Here is a 19,534-nt window from a genome sequence, read left to right as displayed (position 1 = left end):
TTATTTCCATTAAGGCCTGGCTCCGTGCCCCCCGACCCATCCCGGCAGCTGGGGGACGGCCCGAGGCAGGCAGGTATCTCTCAAACTCGAACACGTTTTCTCCCTGATGGATTTGGGAGCGCCCGAGTGCCTTCCCCCCTCGGGTTTGGATGCCCAACGCGGCGTTTTTAGGAGCGCCGCCTTCGCGGGGCGCTCCCCGCGCCGCCTGTAAGCGGTCACCCCGTGGCCTGACGGAGGCCTGGGAGCTTCCCCAGCCGTGGGGACAGCAGGCTTCGTGTGACACTTGGCTGCTGGCCGCCAGGAGGGAAATGCTGGCCCGTGCCCTGCCGGCTCCCAGCCTCCCTTATCCAGGTCACTCGCGCGCAGGAGCGGGGAGGGCACGGGCCAGGCGCTGACCCCGAGCGCGGCGTCCTCAGTGTGGCCCCCTGCCCTCCTTCACCACCAGCTCCCCCGCTCCCTTTCCGCGCCGGGAGGTTTGTTTTTTATTTTATTTTTTTCCCCTTTGCTCAGCACTTTCCGATCCAGGCCGCTGCTGGAGGGAGGATGGGGGCAGCTCGTGCCTTCCGGGGGCAGCGCGCTGCTCTCTGCGCCTCCCGATCGATCCCGGCGGCAGAAAATAGCTGCTGGGCTCCCCCTCCCCGATCTGCCTTTTGCCTCTCGCCGCTCTCCTCGGAGGAGGTGAGTGGGAGGAGAGAGGAGCCTCGGCACGGGGAAGGTTTCTGGAGGTGCCGCAGAAGCGCGCTGACCTACATGAGCGCGCGTCGGATCCCGGAGCGGGAGGAGGGAACGTTTCGTATCCTGCGAGCTCGACGGGGCCCCAGCTGCTTCCCCTTTCTGGGGTGCCTGCAGGGAGCCAGCTCTCCTCCGTTTGTGGTTTCCTCCGCTGGGCAGCTCGCTGTGGCCCTTCCCCTGCACCCCGACCTGCTGCCCGAGGGGGCAAACGCGCTCCGTGTCTCTGGGGGGCTCGTGCCCAGCCGCAGGGCGCGAGGGAAGGAGCAGGACGGGGCGCCGAGCGCACCCCTCCAGCTTTCCTGCAGCCCCCTTTAGGTACGGGCAGGCTTCTGGGAGGATTAAAAAGAAAAAACAAACAACAAAACCCCCCAAACAACCCCGACGTGGAAAGGCTCAGCTTGTGCCACCCGCTGGGAGCCCTGCCCGAAAATACCGCTTCGCCCTCGCCGAGGTGCGTTTCCGACCGGCCGCCGGTTGGCTCTCGGGAGCCCAAAATAGCTCCGCGGTCCTGTGCCAGTGTAAGCAGAGGTTTTCCTTGAGCTGCTCTTTTTCTGAAGCAGGTTTAAGGCTCCTTCTTTTAAAGGCGGCGCCGGCGAGCAACCAAATGAGGTTTAATGACTGCAGCGTTAACAGGGACGGACGGGGGATGCGGCGCAGGGCTTTAGGGTCTGCTTCGTCTCCTCATCCTCGCCTTTCCTCGCGCTCACCCACCCAGATTTTCTCTCTCGCTCTTTTTTTTTTTTTCCACGGGGTGATGCAAGGTATAAAAATGCCTCGGGATGTTTCCCGTCCGATGACTCAGCCGCACGTCGCTCGTCCCCCTCTCCGAACCTCTCCCAGGTCCGGCTGCGGGCTCGGTGCGCCTTCCTGCAGCCCTGGGTGTTTTCAAGCCTCAGGGTTTGGCGCTGAATACTTTAAATTTGGCATCTTGTGGGGGCGGAGAGGATGAGCTTTGGGCTGGGGGAGGATTTCACCCCGTGAAGTGCTCCTGCTTCTCGCTGGCTCCTGATTTGGGGATTCAGGAACCTCTCGGGGACGTGGTTCGAATTTCCTCCTCGCCCCGGTGATTTCAGCAGGGTCACACCCGTCCCCGTCGCTTCACATTTTCCTGCCCCGTCTTTTCCTTTTCCAGTCAATGCTAAGGATGGAAAACTCGGCGGGGATTTTCAGCTGCTGGGAAGTCACTAGGACGGGGTTAACGCACCTCCTGGAGATTTCTTCCAGCTCCTGGAGGACCCTGCAAATCCCCGGGCTGGGTTTTGGGGCCAGCGTAGCCACGGCCATCTCTCCTTCCTCTGCCTGGGGGGTTTGGGGGGAAATCTTTGCGGGGACAAACCCGGGACCGACCGGGTCTCGTTGCCTTCCTGCAGCCGTGTGATAAGCGGCGGAGGCGTTATTGGGTCCCTGTCCCGTGGCACAGCCCTATCGTGTCCTCGGGGCACCCGGGGGATGCCCTGGGTGCGGAGATCAGCCCGTCCTGCCCCTGCAGCGCTGCGGGAGGAGGGGGGGGGAAGGATGCTGGGCTGGTGGGTGCGGGACGGCAGTTTTAGGAGGAACTGCTTCCCCCGTGTCCCCTGCTGCCCCACCTCTGTGCGCAGAGCTGCCGACCAAAGTCTGTGTTTAGGGCCGTGAGATAGGTACAAGCCTTTTGCCTCCACTTTGGGCTTCTGTCTGCTTCGTTTTTGGTGACGTTTCTGCAGAATTGGGGTGTTGAGGGGTATCGTATTAATATATAGAGCATAATATATATAAACCAACATGTAGGTGTGTTGCATCCTCTGTCACTGACTGCTGGAATAACGTCGTGTTGGTGCCCCTGAGCTCCTGCGCCACGACAGCACCGACCCCCAACGGAAGGATTTGTTCTGAGTCACTGCCTCTAAGCACCAAAAAGCTGTCTTTTTTTTAAAAAATGTGGGCTCGCAGCAACCTCCCAGCTGGCAGAGGGGAGCCTGGCCACTGGTAACACGCCCCTGAGATGCACGGGGGTGCCCGATGTCGGTGTGCGCCCGGTTGCACACGCGGGGAGGGTGGCAGAGCTCTGCTGCCCTACAACACCCCTGTGCCGGGGTTTGCAGCGCTGGGAGGTGACGGAGACGCCTTTCCTTTTCTTTTCTCCGTGTCTCCAGGTGGCACAAGCTACACTCCAAGGCTGGGAAGAAGGAGAAGGAGCGGGGCGAGGTCGAAGTGAGCGTCCAGTTCACGCGCACCAACCTGACGGCCAGCATGTTCGACCTGTCCGTGAAGGACAAGCCGCGCTCGCCCTTCGGCAAGCTGAAGGACAAGGTGAAGGGCAAGAAGAAATATGACTTGGAGTCGGCCTCTGCCATCATCCCCAGCAGCGTGGGCGCCCTCGACGGGGAGGATGACTTCGACGTCGGGGGCAAGAAGTCCAAAATCAAGGGCTTCTTGAAGGGCAAGCTGCGCAAGTCGTCCCTGACGCAGTCCAACACCTCGCTGGGCTCCGACAGCACCATCTCTTCGGCCAGCCTGGGCCCGGCCGCAAGCGCTGCCGAGGTAACCAAATCCCCCAGCAGACACAGCAGCCTGTCCACGGAGCGCTCCGGTAAGAGGATCACGGGTTTAATTCTCCCCCCTCAGCCTTTTTTTTTTTTTTTCCCCTTCTTTTCTTTGTTGCTGTTGCGGCTTTCCTGCAGATCTGTTAACCAATCGCTTACCTGAGGAGCGGCGTCCCGCACGAGCCCTCCGAGACCACCTCCCTGCCCTGCCAGAATGGGGGAAAAGATCCGAAATTTTGCTTTTGATGCCAAGCCCGTGGGCGGACAGCCTTGCTCGGCGCGGCTGCTTTGCACTGCTGCACGCACGCCTTGCACACCACGAGCCCGCGTGCCGCCAACCCTATAGGCAGCAGGGTGCAGGGGTGGCATGGGGCCGTTTCTCCCCTGCCACCCCAAAACTGGTCGCAAACACCAGCTCGTGGCAGAGGCCCTCGAGGCGCTGCCTAACGAGGCGCTGCCGGCTGGGGGGGGGGGGGCGAAGCAGTGACCGGGTCCTGGTGATTAAAGCAATCCCAGCTCCTGGCGCTGCAAGGGCAGCGATTCGCGAACAAAAAAGGCCCTTGTAATGAGTTAATTCTTGCTGTCCCTTGCAAACAAAATGTATAATTAAGTGGCTTAATGGGCTGGAGACAGCCGGTTCCCGGATGGGGTGGGAGTCCCGGGGTACGCGCTGCTGGGTGACGGCCTGGGCACGGCTGGAGCCAGCGGAGGCACCGGGCTGGTGCCGTGGTGAGGGAGGCGGGGAGGGCAGAGCAGCTCTGCATCACCTAACGCGATTCCTTGGGGAGTTTCTGAAGTCTGCTGAGCATTTGGCAGCTGCTGCCGGAGGGAGAAGCAGGCGCTGCGCCGTCCTGGCTTGTGCCACGCAAACCCGGCGGAGCTCAGGGGCTCGGTGGCTTTTGTTCCATGCGAACTCTTAAAGCGCACCAAAGCGTGAGGCCTTTAAGGAGCTTTTGGATGGCTTCTCGCATTTATTGTAGGTCTCGGATCCTCTCAGACAAGGGTTTTGCCTTGCAAAGACCCGTGTCTGGATCATGCAGCGGGAGGTGCTGTGCGTGTGTGTCGTGTAGCTTGTGCAGCCTCATGCTCGGGACCGCTGCTTTGTGTTTCCAGTAACTGGCAGAGCCTGGGAGGGAGAAAACCGGTGTAATTTTGCAGATCTCATCGGCGTTTGCAAGTAGCAGATAAGGCTGCTCGTGCCCTTTACGCGGGGCCTCACCTGCTTTGTGTTTTGTCCCCGCAGTGAGGGACTTCTTGCCCTCCCCGAGGCTGACCCACAAGAGAGCGTTCAGCGACGACGTCTCCCAGGTCAGCCCCGTCCTGGAGCCAAAAGCCATCCAAAGCCTGAAGCCAAAGAGCGACCCCGTGTCCCGGTCCTCCCTCTGCATCAACGGCAGCCACGTTTACGGCGACGAGCCTGCACTGCAGAGCCCCGTGCCTGCCCCGCGGAGCTCCGCGCCGCTGCCCGTGCCCGGCGGCCCCAGGAGGCCGGAGGAGGGCTTCGGCTTCGCCCCCCTGCACCCGGAGCCCCCCGAAGCACCCTGGGGGGGCTTCGAGAGGACGCAGCAGAGAGACGAGCCCAGGTTCATCCCGTCCCCTCCCAGCTTGGTCCTGCAGGAAGAGCTGAAGGTGTCCACCAAAGCCGTGACCCTCAGCAACCACCTGGGCAGAGCCAGGATGGAGGAGAGCGGCCGCTCGGAGGGCAAGCCCACCCAAGCCGCGGTGCCCTCGGCGGTCTCTGCGGAGGCGAGGCAGGAGAAGCGGGCGGAAGAAACGAGGAAGGAAGAGAAGAAACCCAAAGGCGGCTTCTTCCACCACGGGGGCGCCAAGAGCGACGCCGGGGGCAGAGGCCAGGGAGAGAAAACGGGAGGCTCGCCCGCGGCAGGCGACGAGAGGAGCAGGGCCGGCGGCTGGTTCGCGTCCAAGGAGCCCAAAGAGAGCCCCCAAAAACCCAGGTCAGTGACACGCGGGTGTCGGTGCCCGGGCTGGGGTCCGCCTGCCCCCAGCCTCGCGGCTGTGCTGGGAAATGCTCCCCAGCGCCGCTGGAGGACCAGTCCCCCTCGCTCAGATGGGATTGTAGCGGGGGGAACGCTCCCTTGGCGTTGTGCACCTCGAAAGGAGGGATATTTTCCCTGGATCCTCACCTCTCTTGTGCTCCCCCCCGCCGTGTGTCCTGCTTGGGGAAGGGGAGGTGAATCCCCCTGCGGCGTGGTCGTGCCCGGGGTTTCCGTGGCCTCGAAGGCAAGGCAGAAATCTGCTCCCTTTTAATTAGCTCCCTGGCATCCCGAGCGGGCCGTGGGACGCAGCGACGTGCAGTCGCTTTGTTATTGACGTTCCACACCCTCTGCATCGCTGCTCTGGCCCGGGGTGCGGTACTTTGTTAATCGGAGGTATTAATTAGTATTTCTGAAGTAACTAACCCAGCCCTGCTCTTTCCTCTTCCTATCCCACCCCAGCCTTCCCTGCTCCCGACTAAAATCTCCGCCTGTTCTCCCTCCACGTGGCGATTCATCCCCCGCAGGTCCTCGGCCCCTGCTCGTGGCACAGACGACGTGGTGCCTGTGCCCTTTCGGTGCTGGGTTTGTCACAGAAATGCCCGCGTCTGTCCCCAGAGTCCCCAGCAGCTGAGCTGGGGGTCGGGGGGCTGACCGAGGGCACGGTGCCGTGTTATCATTGCTCGGTGGGGTTAAAAGCAGCTGGAGGGAAATAACCAGCTGGTCGAACCCAGGGGGCCGATTCATGATCGGGATTTTCTGATCTGGGCTGCCTTTAACCTAATTTGTTAAGCGGAGGGGCTTGCGTTCAGTCTGAGCCTCCCCTAACGAGGTTTCCTCCCCCTAGCCAGCGACTTCAGCTGCTGCGGTGCGCACAGGGCTCTGAGCAGCTCCGGGCCAGGGGCAGCCCCCAAAATTGTCACCTTCCCCACCCGCAGGAGGGTTTCGTAGCCGTCGTAGCCTTTAAGGCCGAGGGGTTGCAGGAGCCTGGTGCCAGCCCCTTCCCTCCCGCACATCCTCGTCGTCCTCTTCCCAGGAGGCTGCAGCTACCCGGAGTGCTGCCTGCTGCGGGTTTGCTTCTGGATGAGGCCAAACGAAGCTGGTCTCTGGGGAAGGACAGGATATTACTGCTCAGGGTTGCTTTATTTATGTATTTTTTTTTAATTTCCAGCTGAGCCGAAGCTTTGCTTAGGCTCGGTTTGCTGTGGCGTGCCCAAGCTCAGCTTTGCAGGTGCCTCTTTTCGGGTGTGATGAGGACGTCTTGTAAGGAGAAACTCCTCCGGCTGCAGGTTTTGCTCCCCCAAATAGGAATCCCTCTGAAGCAGCACAGGCTGGAGGGAACAGATTCACAGGGGCCCCTTCTGGGACGTTCCCCAGCATCCGAACAGGCTCTAATTGCGCTCGGCAATTTTCAGATGGGGAGTAACGAGCTTAAAGTGCAGCAGGGGAGGCTTAAATGAAGCATTAGGAGAAGTCTCTGATGGAGAACGGCGAAGTGCTGGGCCGGGAGCGAGGAGCCCCGGCGTTTCGGTTCGGGGACGGAGCGGCTGAGCACCTTTTGGGCAGCCCGGTAAGAAGCATTTGTCCTTGATGTGGCCCAGGCTGGGCGGTGGGAGCCAGCGACCGAGTCTCGAGTGCCAAAACGTCTTTCCCGTCATCACAGGGAGACGGAGAGGCTCAGTCCTGCTTCCCCGGATCTTCCTCTTCCTCGAGCCACTAATTACAGCATCGTTACTTCTTCTGTTACGAAGAACTCTCGCTTTTCTCATTTTCTTCCCCTTCCTTACACTGGGTGACCTCGCAGGCCGTGCTGCCGGTTGGAGCCGAAGCTGTCGGAAGGTTTTTTAGGTCCTGGCGGTGCCAGGGTGAACACAGGGGCCGATGCCGTCTGCATTTCGATAATCAAACGCGTGTTCTCTCTCAGGCGTGCGATCGAAGAGCTGGCAGGGCTTATCTGTGGGTGTTTTGTAGACGTCCATTTGCCTCTGGAGGAGAAGCAAGCCTGCTACTCATTTACCAGGGTAACTTCTGGATCTGGAGACGGATTAACCTTTGCTTCGTAGAGGGAACCATCCTCTGAATCGAGCAGTTTGATGCTGCAACTTTGACTTAGCTGCAGCAGGGATTTTTTTTTTTTTTTTTCCCCTCCCACTCTCCTGATCTGGAAACTTCAGCTCTGCAGCTCCTGGAGCTAAGCAAGCAGCCTCGGTGCCTCCTCGGTGCCCGTCGTGGCTCGGTCAAGTTTCACCTGCAGCGGGCCGTGGGGAAGAGAGCATCAAAAGCCGTCGCATTTGCAAGACCGGCAGTCTCACCCTGTAATTAGTCGAAAGGTCTGTAATTAGAAGGAAGATGCCTTACAGTTCAGGTTTAAATCAGCCTGCAGCGAAGACAGGTCTGGCACGGCTCGTCTCGAGCTGCCTGCTCTGCAAAACCCCTCCCTTTGTAGAGCGAGGAAGCGGCTGGCTCGGGGCTGTTTTGAACTTCGGGGAAGTTTTCTGTCGTGGGTTGTTCTTGCTGACCCGTCGCTGCAAACCTCCCGTGCTTTACCCGGGGAGTTTCTGTCCTCAGCCCTTATTTACGTGCCTTCGTCCACCGTGCCTTCACCCGGGCTCTGCTGTGCCTTCACCCGGGCTCTGCTAACCTCTGGCGTCTGCGGGGCTTTGATATCAGCTTGAATGGAAGTGGGAGGAGAGAGGGAGGCCTGAATTAAAAAAAAAAAAAAAAAAAGGCAGTTTGGTGTTTGTTGTGTTTAGGGTTGCGGTGGTCAAGAGTTGTTACGGGAGGAAGAAGCTCAGCAGGTTTATTTGAGGCAAGGCCTGGGGCTAAAACAATCGGTTTGAGTATTTTCAGCCTTTCCCACAATGTTATCAGAGCTCCACAGGTCCCGCTTCCTGCAGCGTGAATCGGGATGATAAAACGGGGCTGCATCTTGTGCCTGGCACTAGGCAAAGAGAGAAGTTGCGCCCTCTTTTTTTTTTTTTACAAATCGTCACCGTTTGTGGATTAAAGCCCTTTCCTTCTGCTTTCACGGGAGGAAAATGTAAAACCTTGCCCCACCCGGGCTGTCACTCCTCTTTCCGTAGTCAGCAGAGGCCAGATATTGACCCGACTTCTTCGCTCTTCATCACGCGCTCATAAAAAGCTTCATTTCTGCAATGCTGGAAATTGGAAGAAGGTTTCGGGGCAGCTCCGCGCCCCCAGAACCAGGGCACCGCGGATCACGGCAGCGCTGCGGGCGAGTCCGTCGCAGGAGCCGCCGGGGTTGCATCTCCGCTGTTCTGCGTCCGCACCAGCTGCAAAACTTCGCGTCTGCCTTGGATCAAGCACAGGGTAAAAAGGACCAGGGAAAGAGCCGGCTGTTTGCCCCTCCGGCCCGAGGGTGCCTTGGGTGCGCCCCTGGGGGTGCTGCCGCTCCCTCGCCTCGCCCCGTCGCCGCATCTCCCGAGCCCACGTGCGACACGCTGGCGCTGCTCCCTTGCCAGGAGCCTTCGAGGGTGAAGAATGACTCGTGAAGTGCCTGTTCCTGCCCGTTCCCTGCTGAGCGTGTGTTTTCCGGGAACGGACGTGAGGCAGGACGGTGAATCAGGCCCTGAGCCTGCACCAGCTCAGCCCTGGTGAGCCCCATCTGCCTTGGGGCCGTCCGGGCAAGGCACAGCCCCGCTGCCCCCCCCTTGCGAGCCGTTAGCAGCTCACATCTGCCTGCACTACTTCTGCTTTTTGCTGCTATTTTGTGCCTGTGGTTTTTGGGGGGGGGCAAATCTCGAGGCTGTGTCTCTGTTTTCGTCGGGACGAGGGGGCAGCGCGGTGCCGCGTTCCCGAGGGCGCGTCCGTCCGTCCTGGGGCAAGGATGGCAGGTTCGTGGCGCTGGGAGCGGTGCCCAGCCTCTAAAACCCTGTCTGCAGGTACTGGGGGGGGACCTGTGTGCCTCAGGGGCTTCCACCCCCTCCCAGGAGCCCAGGCAGGGGTGTACAGCGGATTCCCAGGCTGTCTGTGGAAATCCTGGCCCCAGGTGATGGGGCACAGCCCTCCTAGGGCCCACAGGGGGATTTTCCATCCCCCCCCCCCTTCAGCGCAGCTCTTAACCTCGATGCATTACGGCTGGATTCGAGCCCTGCCCTCCCCGAAACCCTGCTTTTTGCAGCCCAAATGTGGTTTTCTTTATCTGCAGAGCACAGTTACCACCCCCCCCCCCCCTCCTGCCCGTGGGCTGGGCTGGAGCTCTGCAACCGCAGGGCTGGGGTGGCTGCACCGAGCCTCGAACCCAGGCTGCGAGCCGGGGGGGGGATCCTGCACCCAGCGAGCTGTTTCCAATAGACTTTCCAGCCGGCGGTTGCTCAGCAATATTTTCTTTTTCTCTCTTTTTCTTTTTTTTTTTTTCTGCTGGGAGGCTAAAATGCGCCTGGGAAGCGCTGCCAAACAAATAAACGAGGGCAGAAAGGTACCCGCTATTTATTTTGGCTGGCGGAGCTGCGTGCTGGGGATGGGAGGAGGTGGGTGAGTCAGCAGAGATCTTCCGTCGGGCCGCTGCGAGCGGAGGTTTCCCTCTAGAGGAGCGCGCCGGCCTCAGCGCCGCGCTTCCAGCGTCCTTCCTCCGAGAGAAGCAGGATTTCTGCAGGATTCGTGCTCCTGGGGAGCGCGGGTCCGCTGCCAGCACCGCGCCGGGAACCAGAGCAGGGAGGTTAATGGTGGTTACTGGTGTAACTGGTGCGTCGGAGAGCCAGGGGGCGAACGCTGCTGGGAGGTTGTACCCGAGAGCAGCTTGTGCAGCCCCTGAGCGAGCCCCGGCGGGCACCGGCAGGAACGGGGACGGGCGGTGGAAATCCCCCTTTGGTAGGGGGCTTTTGGAGGAGGGATGTTCACCAGGAAAAATAAATAAATCAAAGATGGACTCGAGCTCTGGTTTGACACATTCGGCTTGGCGTGGTCTGGTGGTCTGGTTAATGCCCTGGAGCCGTTTAATGCTGGGGCCTGGCTGGGTCGGGCTTTGGTTGCTCTTCCTGCGCACCAAACGCTGCTTGGGCGGAACCGTGGCTGAGGGAGCTTGGTCTGGAGCATGTCACCGAAGGCTACGAGTGTGAACAAGGAGCAGAGGTAGGCCGGTGGTGTGCGGGGTCTCTCTGAGGTCTCGTCTCTCGGCTTGCCCCTTGCTGCCTCCGTTCGCAGCCGCCTGTGGGGCTCTGCTCGAGTTAAGCCCCTGGGCTGGGGCGGCAGCTGCCAAAATCGCCGCGAGCACCCCAGGGAAGCTGCAAGCGGGTGTTGTGGTGCTCTGCCCCGTCCCTGGCTGCGGAAGAGGAACGTCGCTGCGTTTCCTTCGGTTCCGCCCAGGCTCCTGCCGCAGACGAAGGCTGTTTGCGGGTACCGCGCTCCTCTGGAGAGCCTCAGTTCGAGGGAGGTTGGAGGAAAAGGTCGGCCTGCAGCAAGCGGCGGGGGAAAGCCCGTGGCTAACGTGTGCCCAGCCGAGGGGCTGGGAGCCACACGGCGTTTGCACAGGTTTGGTTCCTGCCCGGGGCCGTTTCTGTGCCCAGCACGCCTCCGGCCTTCAGAAAGGCGTGAGAGCGGAGGCACTGCTCAGCGCCAGCAGCAGCCTGGCGGTCTTTGGGATGGCAAGCAACAAACAGAGGGAGTTTGGGACAGCTTGGTGGCCCTGTGCAGCCCCTGGCGCGCTGCCTTCTGCTGCCTCGTGCCCATTGTTGTGGCTTTTTGGTTTGTTTTTATTTTTTCTGGCAGAGCACAGAGCGGCGAGGACGCTGCGTGCAGCGCCAGCGGAGGGGCTGCCGGTCTGCGTCCAAGGCCGCATCCCCTTCTCCCATCGCTTCTCCTGGAGGTTTGCTGTGTTCCCCGCGAGCTTAAAGCACCCAGGAGGGGCTGGGCAGCTCAGAGGCTTGTCCTCCGCGGCGGTGCACGCCTGGCTGCCCACGGCGGGTTGGGTGGACGGGGATGGGCACCCGTGCCACGGCCACCACTGCTGCTCAGTGACAGCAGGAGAGGGCACCCACGAGCTGTCTGTGCCCGCGGCGCTGAGGGAGATGCTGATTTGGGTGGAAAAGAAAGGTTTTTTGGGGGGGCTTTTCGGTGCCTGAATGATTAGTTCTGCTAAGTAGCAGCTGGCAGAGCGTCTGGTGCGTGCCGGGGTTGGTTTGGTTGTGTGCACGCGGGCAGGTGCCCTTCAAATACCACCTCCGAGCTGAGAACTGACACCGATTTCGGTGGATGGCGAGGGATGCCACCTCGTATCCCCAGCGCTTCCCGGCTGGGCAACGAGGGAGCTGAGGCAGGATGAAAATTCAGGGTAAAACCTGCCCGTGGCGGGAAGGAGGAGCAGGAGGCGCAGGAACTGCTCTAACAGAGCCTGGCCGCTCGCTGTGTGCGTGACCCACCTTAAACAAGGGCAGGAAGGAGGAGTTGTCGGGGTGTTTTGGGGCTTGCAGCGGGGCTTTGAAGCTGCCAGAAGAGGAGCAGGGGGTCCCTCGCCCTGCTGCCGTGGGAGCAGGTCCTGACGCACCGTGCACCACTTGCGGGCAGAGGCGCGCTGCCGGCACGTAGCCCTCTGCTTCCAGGACACCTTCACGAATTGTTAGCGTTTGCCTCAAGGTGGCATTTTGGTGCTTTTAAATATTTCTAGGTTTTTTCGTGTCAAAACCATCCATAGTAACAAGTGAAAATAGTTGTCCAAGCCACCTTGCCATTGAGCAGGGCGCTGACAGTGAGGCAGGCCGATGCCGCGATGGGTCCGGGCTGCGCGTGCCCCGTGCACGTTGGCAGAACAACTCCTTTATAAAACTTCTTTATCTGTCCTCGATTAAAATTTGACGCGCCCGGTGCCGGCTGATCAATGTCCGTGTTTCTCCCGAGCCGAGAGCGGGGTCGCTGAAGCTCCATGGGGAAAAGGAGCTGGTGCGGGGCTGTCTGAGGGGGCAGGCCAAGGTCCAGACCTGCGCCGGCTCCCGCAGCTCGTGGTGCTGAGCATCACAGGGCTGGTGCCTCCCCGTCCTGTCTGCGCAAGCAGCCAGTGCCCGCGTCCTGTTGTCTCGTCCCTGCGCTGTCCCTCGCTGGCTGGGTTGCTGCGGCAGAGCCTTGGGAGGGCTGGGGTTAGGGTCACTGCCACCTGCCCGTGGGCTTTCGGCCAGAGAAACCTTTCTAGGGCCCCCAGACCGCACTCCCCCTTTCCATGAGGACTGGTGGCTGAAAAGTAGAGAAGAAAATTGTGTTTATCCCTCTCCGATAATCCTCCTACGTGGACTCCCCTCGCTTCCCAGCCAGGCCTGGCTGTGCCGCGGCCCATGCAGCCCGAGGTGGCACCACTGGCTCCGTTACGGGGTCGGCACAGCCCCACGTAGCGCCCGGCCCCGTCCCAGCACGGGTAAGTTGAGGGGCAGGGAGCGCCGCGGTCACGGGGCCAGCACAGCGTGAAAACATTCAGGACCCGAGGGAACGGCGCAGAGCTGGGACAGGGGAGGGTCAGGCTGGGTGTCGGGGAGAGGTTCTGCACCCAGGGGTGGTTGGGCACTGGGACGGGCTCCCCAGGGCCGTGGTCACGGCACCGAGCCTGCCGTTGAAGGAGCATTTGGACCACGCTCTGGGTAGGCTGGGAGAGACTTGCTCGTGTGCTCTTACCCCAGCCCGGCTCCTCGTGCGCGCCAGCAGGGGACAGAAAACGAAACGGGTGCTTGGGCTGCAGGAGGTGGGGAAACCTCCCCGGCTCCCGAGCCTTAGGGCTCGCTGAGGCAGAAGGGGGGAAACTTGGAGGACTGTTGGAGAAGGGCTGCCCTTTCCTGGCCGTAGTGCATGCCCTGTCCGCGCACTGACTCCATCACCATCGCTCTGCCTAACCAGAGAGACGAGCGTGTGCCCGAGCGTCGCGTTGCTTTGAGCCGGAGCGTCTGGCGTGTGCGTGGTGTGTGTGCTTGCAGCCCTGTCACGGCATTAACCAGGAGGACTCTTTTGTCTTCCCTCCACAGCCTGGAAGTGTCTCCTCAGGTAGAAACCAGCTCGGCTGCTCCTGCTCCTTTTCCTCCCCGCTCTCCTGCCCGGTTTCCTCCCGCCGCCGCTAGCATGCTACACGCTAACCTCCCTCCCGCTGCTGGAGCCAGCCAGCCTGGCTGCTTGTCCCCTACCAACCCCTTCCTCAGCTCCCTGCAGAGCAATCCCTTCTTTGAGGACCTCCTCGCTGACCAGGTACTAAATTCTCCTTCACCTACTCACTTTTTCTCTAGTTTCCCGCCTGGGCCGCATGCTTCAACAGAGGTCGCTGGGAGCTTGTGTTCCTCCGCGGATTGCAGTCCCTCTGCCTCCCTCAGGCTCACAGACCCGGAGAGGGAGCCTCCAGCCCAAAACGTTGGCGTCCCCGTTCCAGAAACCACTCCCCCGTCGCATGGAGACCTTCCTCCTCCTCCTCCGGACGAGCGAGCCGCCGCTGGTCCTCCTCCCCTCTCGGAGTGGGACGCCACCTTCGACGCCTTTGCCACCAGCAGGCTCAACCCGGAGCCGAAGAAGGAAAACGTGTTGGCTTCGGTGGCGGCGGCGGAGGGCATGGCCTTCATCGACGACCCCGACGCGGCGAGCCCCGCGGACGGATCGGCCGAGAAGGGGGCGAAGGCTTTCGAAAAGGCCGAGCCGCAGATCGGCAGCGAGATGCCCCCGGCTCTACGGTCTTGGACGAATTTCTCCGGTTTGGACGTGGGGGCGAACCTGGTGAGCACAACGCAGGAAGCGACCGTGATAGAGGACGTGCTGAGCCCCGTGTCCGCGGGGTCGGGGGGGAGGAGGAGGAAAAGCAGCACACCGATGGTTTGGGCGCCCGCGTTCTCGTCGGGAAACGCAGGGGAAAAAGAGGCTTCGGCGGCGCGAACTGGTGAAAAACGCGGCGGGGAGGACAGGGACAGCAACGAGGAGGAAACCTCTGGCGCGGGGGAGAACGGGTGGATGACCATCGCCACCGAAACCGCTTCCGATCCGTCGGAGAGCACCCAAAGCATAGGCCAGGAGAGCGCGTTCGGGCAGCGGCCGTTCCTCAGCGAAGGCACCTTCGAAGCGAAAAGCGGTCCTCGCGCCGCCGCCTGCGTCCTGCCCAGAAGCAAATTCCCCCCCGAGGCCGCCTCCGAAACGCTGCCGGGGGGCAACGTCGCCGCCGTGCCCCCGCGGGTGCTCCCGGAGGCGGCGGTGAGACGGTTCCCCGCGGCCCCCGAGCCGGGACGGGACCCCCAGGGCGCCGGTGGCCAGGAGGAGACGTTCGACATCAGGACCTCGGTGTACCGGCTGCAGGCCAGCATGCGGCTGGAGGCTGGCGAGGGCCGCGTGAGGCTCAGCTCCGACGTTCGCGAGAGGCACGTCGTCCTCTCCCCGTGGACGGGTGTGCGAGGGGAGCAGGAGGAGGCCACGGTGCCCGGCTCGGATGTGTCGGCGTCTGCGCCACCCCCCAAACCTCCGAGGTGGTTCGCGGCCGCCGGCGGCAGAGGGGACGGCGAGGAGGAGGCGTGCGACCCGGAGGCGAGGCGGCAGGGCGGCGAGGAGCGGCGGGAAGGCGTGGAGGGTCTGAAGGGGGACGTGGAGCCGCCGAGGAGACGCCCGAGCGGCGAGACGGCCGTCCCAGCTCCTCCCAGCCCAGCTGCGCCCAGAGCCGCCACCGCCGAAGCTGCGCCTGAGATCCCGGCCTCTGGGGGTGCCGAGGGCGCTGCCACAGACTCAGAGCCTGACGCGGGGGCAAAAGCTGCGGAGCTGGCCGAAGGGGACACCCCTCTGGGGACAGACCCGTCGGAGATGAGTGGGGAGGATGCGGCCGAGAAGTTTGAGACTTGCCCGTCGAAGCTCTCCCTGGAGAGCTGGAGCCGGCCAGCTTTGCCCCCTCTATCCCCGGGGCCGGCAGGCGGTGCTGAGGTGGAGACGGCCGCGGAGCAGGAGCGGCTCCCCGAGGAGCTGAGTGTTTCAGGACTAACCCCGTCTTCCAGGCTAGACTCGGGCCAGCCTGAAGCCTTCTGGACGGCTGTGGAAGAGCAGGAGGCAGCGGGCTGTCCCCAAAGGTTAGCGCGTGGGCACAGCCCGCCCCGGCCGGAGCCGGCGTGGGGGCATGGTGCGGGGCGGCGCGGGCAGGCTCAGGGCCGGCCATCCGCTGGCGAGCCCGAGGGGCCGCGGCGCCGGTGCTCGGCCGACGGCAAGATAGACTTCAAGAAGGCTGATTTCTGGAAGCCAGAAGCGGAGGAGAGGAGCGAGCGGGATGCTTCGGTCCCGGGCAATCCCTTCGTTCCGGCAGTCAGCCCCATTGCCCCGAGCAACCCCTTTGCGGAGAAGCCACCAGACAGCCTCCCCGTGCGAGCCGTGCTGCCCGAAAGGCTCGCTCAGGGCTTCGGGTTCCCCCAGCTCCCCGAGGAAGCCCTTCAGCAAGGCTTCCAGCCCGCTAACCTCCCCAGGGAGCCGCTAGGCAAGCCTCCTTCCCTGCATGCCAGCCAGCCCTTGGCCTTCTCCACCCCTTTCCTCGTGGCTGCGACTAACCCCGAGCGGTTTGAGTTCCCCTCCCCTGTCGCGTGCCCCGCCAGCGGCGGGGTCCCCGCCGCCACCAGCCGCGCAGCAGCAGCCCAGCCCTGCCCTTTGCTGCAGTCCGGCGACACGCAAGCTTCAGCGCTCGTGGTTTTGCCCAGGGAGACACAGCCAGCTGAGAAGCCCTTTTGCCAGCAGACGACCAGGTGAGCACTCCGGGGGAGGCGAAGGGCGTGTATCTGGTAGAGGCGTAACCCCGTCTCCCTTCTGCTCCTGTCGGGGACCCCGGCTCGGTGTCGGCAGCTCCCGGCCGTGCTGACGCCGCGGAGGTGCCCTCCGTCTCCTTCCCCTCCTGATCGGTACCTGTGGTCCTCGAGAGCCCTGCCTGGGCAGCCCGAGCCCTCGGCTCTCTTGGATCTCGGTGGGGAGCGGCCGCTGGTGTCCCCTCTTTGCTCTAATCCGGGGCAAAAGGTTTGACACGTCCGAGGTCTGCCCCAGCTGAGAACGCAGCCACAAATTGCATCCCGCATTTCGCTCGGTGCTGATTTTGGCTCCATCATCTTCCCCCTGCTTGCAAACCGGGCGCCTTTCCCGTGGCTGCCAGGAGAGCTTCCAGCTGTTAGAGCTCTCGTGAGCTCCTTCACAGCATGTGCACAGCTATTGCCCCTTCCATTAATGCAGCTTTGGTTTCTTTCCTTTTAAAGCAACCTCCGGGTACTAAAAACTTCTCTCCATAGCCAAAATAAAAGTTAGTTTCACCGGGGCGGTGGCAAAACGCCATCTCCCGCCCCCTTCTGCCAAGGTGCCCAGCGGTAAGGAACCAAGCAGGGCTTAGCCGTGGGGTGCTGGGAGGCAGGTACCGTGGCGGAGGAAAGCAAGCTCTCTTCCTCCTCCCAGGCCTTGTGCTGGTGGAAACGCTGTGAAGTGGAGAAAGGTGCTGGGTTTAGGGCATGGAGTCTTTGCTCTGTGTCCTTCTATATTTCGTCTGGCTTCCCTGGTAGCCCTTCCCGTGGTGGCAGCCCTTCCTCGGGTCCTTCTGGGCAGGAGAAGGTTGTCCCAGGCTCCGGCTGCCCAGAGCACCAAGGGTCAGGTCCCCTGCATTTGGAAACTCCTACGGTTTACACGGGGGCCTGGTTCTCCTAGCAGCGATTTGAACAGCCTGCAACAGAAGGCAAATGGAGCTTTGTGGGGGTGCTGAAATGATAAAATCCCTTCTGGCCCGAGAATAACGTGGGTAATGTTCCTGGGGAGAGAGAGGACAGGAGGATGGGGGTGGTAGAAATTACCTGAGCTGCAGTCCTCCTGCACAAGGATCCCTCCTTGGCGTGAGGCTGGTGTGCAGAACGATGCTGGGAGCACAGACCAGCAAGAGACGGGTCTGTTCAGTGATTTTTTTTTTCTTTATCGAGGCCAGGTCTTTAAATACTTGTTAATTGGATTACTCTATCAGATCACCTTGTTCAAAACGTGCAGGCAGCAGGTGTCCGGAGTTGTGTTAACGTTTCATGGAAAGAGAAGTGTCCTGCCATCCCCAAGGCTGAACTCGGGCAGGGAGAGAGAGAAGTGCAGGGCCAGGACCTCTTTGTCCACAGCGTGTGCTCACAGACACCTTTGGGCACCCCGTGCAGCCACTCGAGGCCTGACCGGCTCGTGGGAAGGAAGGGGGCTTGGGTCTCATCGTGTCGGTGCTGGCTTCTGTCACCTTACGTGTCTCAGAAGTCCTTGGGCATCTCAGATCTTGGTTCCTCTGCCTGTGAAGGCGGGGATGGCTTGGATTTTTGGTGTTATGGTTCAAGGACCTCAGGAGAGTTACCAGGGTCTCTGGGGGAGGCCCTGAGTGCGTTACAGGGCTGGGGAGACGTGACTCGCTCTTATGGGGGAGAGGTGAGGTCCCCGTGGTGGCACCTGCCTTTCCCAGAAGCATCTATGAGCACAGTCGAGGCGTGCAGAAAAAAAGATACGGTACAAAAGAGGTGGAAGGACGAAGGCAAGGCTTCAAACCTAGTGCAGGCAGAAAGGCTCAGCTGGGACACGGCCTCTTCTTCCACCGGCGAGAGGATGCAGCGGTGCGTGGTGTGGACGCTTGGGTCTGGTGTGATGGGGGTGATGTCCCCCTCCTGGTGGCCGGAGCGGCTCTCCGCTGGTCATCTCGTGAAGGCGGCGGGTAGACGCGTGCGTCTGCGAGTGGCAGCGTCCTGCCTGGTCCCGCTGCGGTTCTGCCTCCTCTCAACGGCTTCTTTGGGGGCCAGCCTTGAAGACACAGCTGGGGAACGGGGAGGCCAGAAGAGCACGTGCTCTCCCCAGCCCTCGTGCAGCACGGGAGGGCTCTTGCCACGAATCCGGAGCAGCTGAGGTAAGGCAGGTGCTTGGAACAGCAGCAGCGGCGCTGGGGTGTGCAGAGGCTTCCCCTCTTGGCCCTCTGGGGAAGGGCAGCAGGGTGCCTTCGCTGCCGGGAAGGTGGCTGTGGTCACGTCCCCTGGTGCAGGTGGGACCTGAAGGCCAGCCCGTGGTGACGGGGGGGTTCCCCTGCCTCGGAGGAGCCCGGCGGCTCCTTACCGGTCGGGGGACGTGTGAGCGTGGCAAGTGACGGCTCTTGCAGGTGGCAGGACTGGGAATGTCACTGGTGCTGAGGTCGTTCTGCCACCCGCGCAGCAGAATCGTCTTAAAAGGAGGCTTCAGGTCCACTCACGTCCCACTCTTGGTGATCCGAGTGCAATTCCCGTGGAGCACTTGGTGCTCGGAGGGCGGTTTGCCACATCCACGTGTAGATTCAGGAGAAGAGTTGCTTCTCCCGAGTTTTTTTTTTTCTATCCCTTTCCTTCGGTAACCCCTCTCTGCAGGGAGGTCTGGCCCTCGGGTGCGGTGTGCTGCAGGCACAGCAAGGAGAGTCAGACCGCTTTCCTTGGATTTGTCCTTTGTTGCCTCGTTCTCTGTGAGGAGCATTTTAATGGGAAGATAAAGGACTTAATTCCTAAGCTGCTGCAGGGAAATCCCCCCCAGACTTCGACCGCACTCAGCAGCGACCTTGGGAGCAGCGTTGGAAGCCGTGCCGCGACCCGGCGAGGCTTGCTCGGGAGCAGGGAGAGGGGCCAGGGTCGCGCTGCCTTCATCTTGAGGTGTTTCATCTCAAAGGCGTTAATTTTCATCTTATTCACGGTCACCTGGAGACACAGCGGTGGATTCGCAGACGGAAACGGGTCCCACGTCTCAGCAGACCCAGCGGGACTTCGGACGGGGCTGTGAAACGACCTGGGTGCTGCTGGCGGTGCCCTGGTACCCGGCCCTGTGGATCAGGCTTCTCCTGCTGCCAGGAGAAGGGATAATGATTTATTTTTTTTTTTTAGTGTTTTCCAGCTCTGCAGACGTTCGTGTGTTCCCACTGGCAACAGGAGCGAGAGCTGCTCCAGATCAGCCCTGCAGTGGGAAACGTCCCCCTGCTACCGAAGCGCATCCCAGTTATCCCGGTGCCATCCCAGGGCTGGTGCTGGTTTTCTTTTTGCCGAGTGGCCTTCGGGTTTGGCGCAGAAGAAAAATGCCTTTGGGTGTTTGAAATGGTTCAAGTGTCTGACTGCCGGCAGGCTTTTTGTTACAGGCGCGTCTCCTGCTTCTGCAGCCCTGCTCCGTGGTTCAAGCAAGCAAAATCATTACTTTTGTTTTGTTTTGTTTTGTTTTTTAAAAAGGACTTTTTTTTTTTTTAAAAAAAGGACATCTTTCAGGATTTGTTCACGGCCTCTGGTCCGCTCTGGTTCATCCTCACCCATCTTATGTAGCAAGAAGCTACATAAGCTCCCAGCTGCTGGGAGGCATGGTGGTGCTTGC

General features: G+C 61.4%; 1 protein-coding gene and 1 long non-coding RNA gene across 4 annotated transcripts in view; one reads left to right on the top strand and one right to left on the bottom strand.

Moving 5' to 3' along the window:
* RAB11FIP5 (RAB11 family interacting protein 5) overlaps positions 1–19,534 on the top strand; it is a 32,144-nt gene that overhangs the window by 6,176 nt on the left and 6,434 nt on the right. For 2 of the 3 annotated variants that reach the window (XM_066997045.1, XM_066997046.1), the window contains exons 2-4: positions 2,862–3,298; positions 4,495–5,206; positions 13,459–15,921. In XM_066997045.1, the coding sequence (XP_066853146.1) occupies positions 2,862–3,298; positions 4,495–5,206; positions 13,459–15,921 (3,612 nt within the window). The remainder of the gene's footprint in view (positions 1–2,861; positions 3,299–4,494; positions 5,207–13,458; positions 15,922–19,534) is intronic. The other variant, XM_066997047.1, reaches the window with a different exon arrangement.
* Positions 16,695–17,136, bottom strand: LOC136790852 (uncharacterized). The gene is made up of 2 exons (XR_010831619.1): positions 17,002–17,136; positions 16,695–16,874 (listed from the first exon to the last, which is right to left on the bottom strand). It is a non-coding gene; the product is annotated as an uncharacterized lncRNA (long non-coding RNA).

Source organism: Anser cygnoides, chromosome 4 (genome assembly GCF_040182565.1).
Source record: "Anser cygnoides isolate HZ-2024a breed goose chromosome 4, Taihu_goose_T2T_genome, whole genome shotgun sequence".
In the NCBI taxonomy this organism is placed as follows: domain Eukaryota; kingdom Metazoa; phylum Chordata; class Aves; order Anseriformes; family Anatidae; genus Anser; species Anser cygnoides.
The sequence above is the reverse complement of the archived record's forward strand: the minus strand, read 5'-3'. Positions and strand labels throughout refer to the sequence as shown.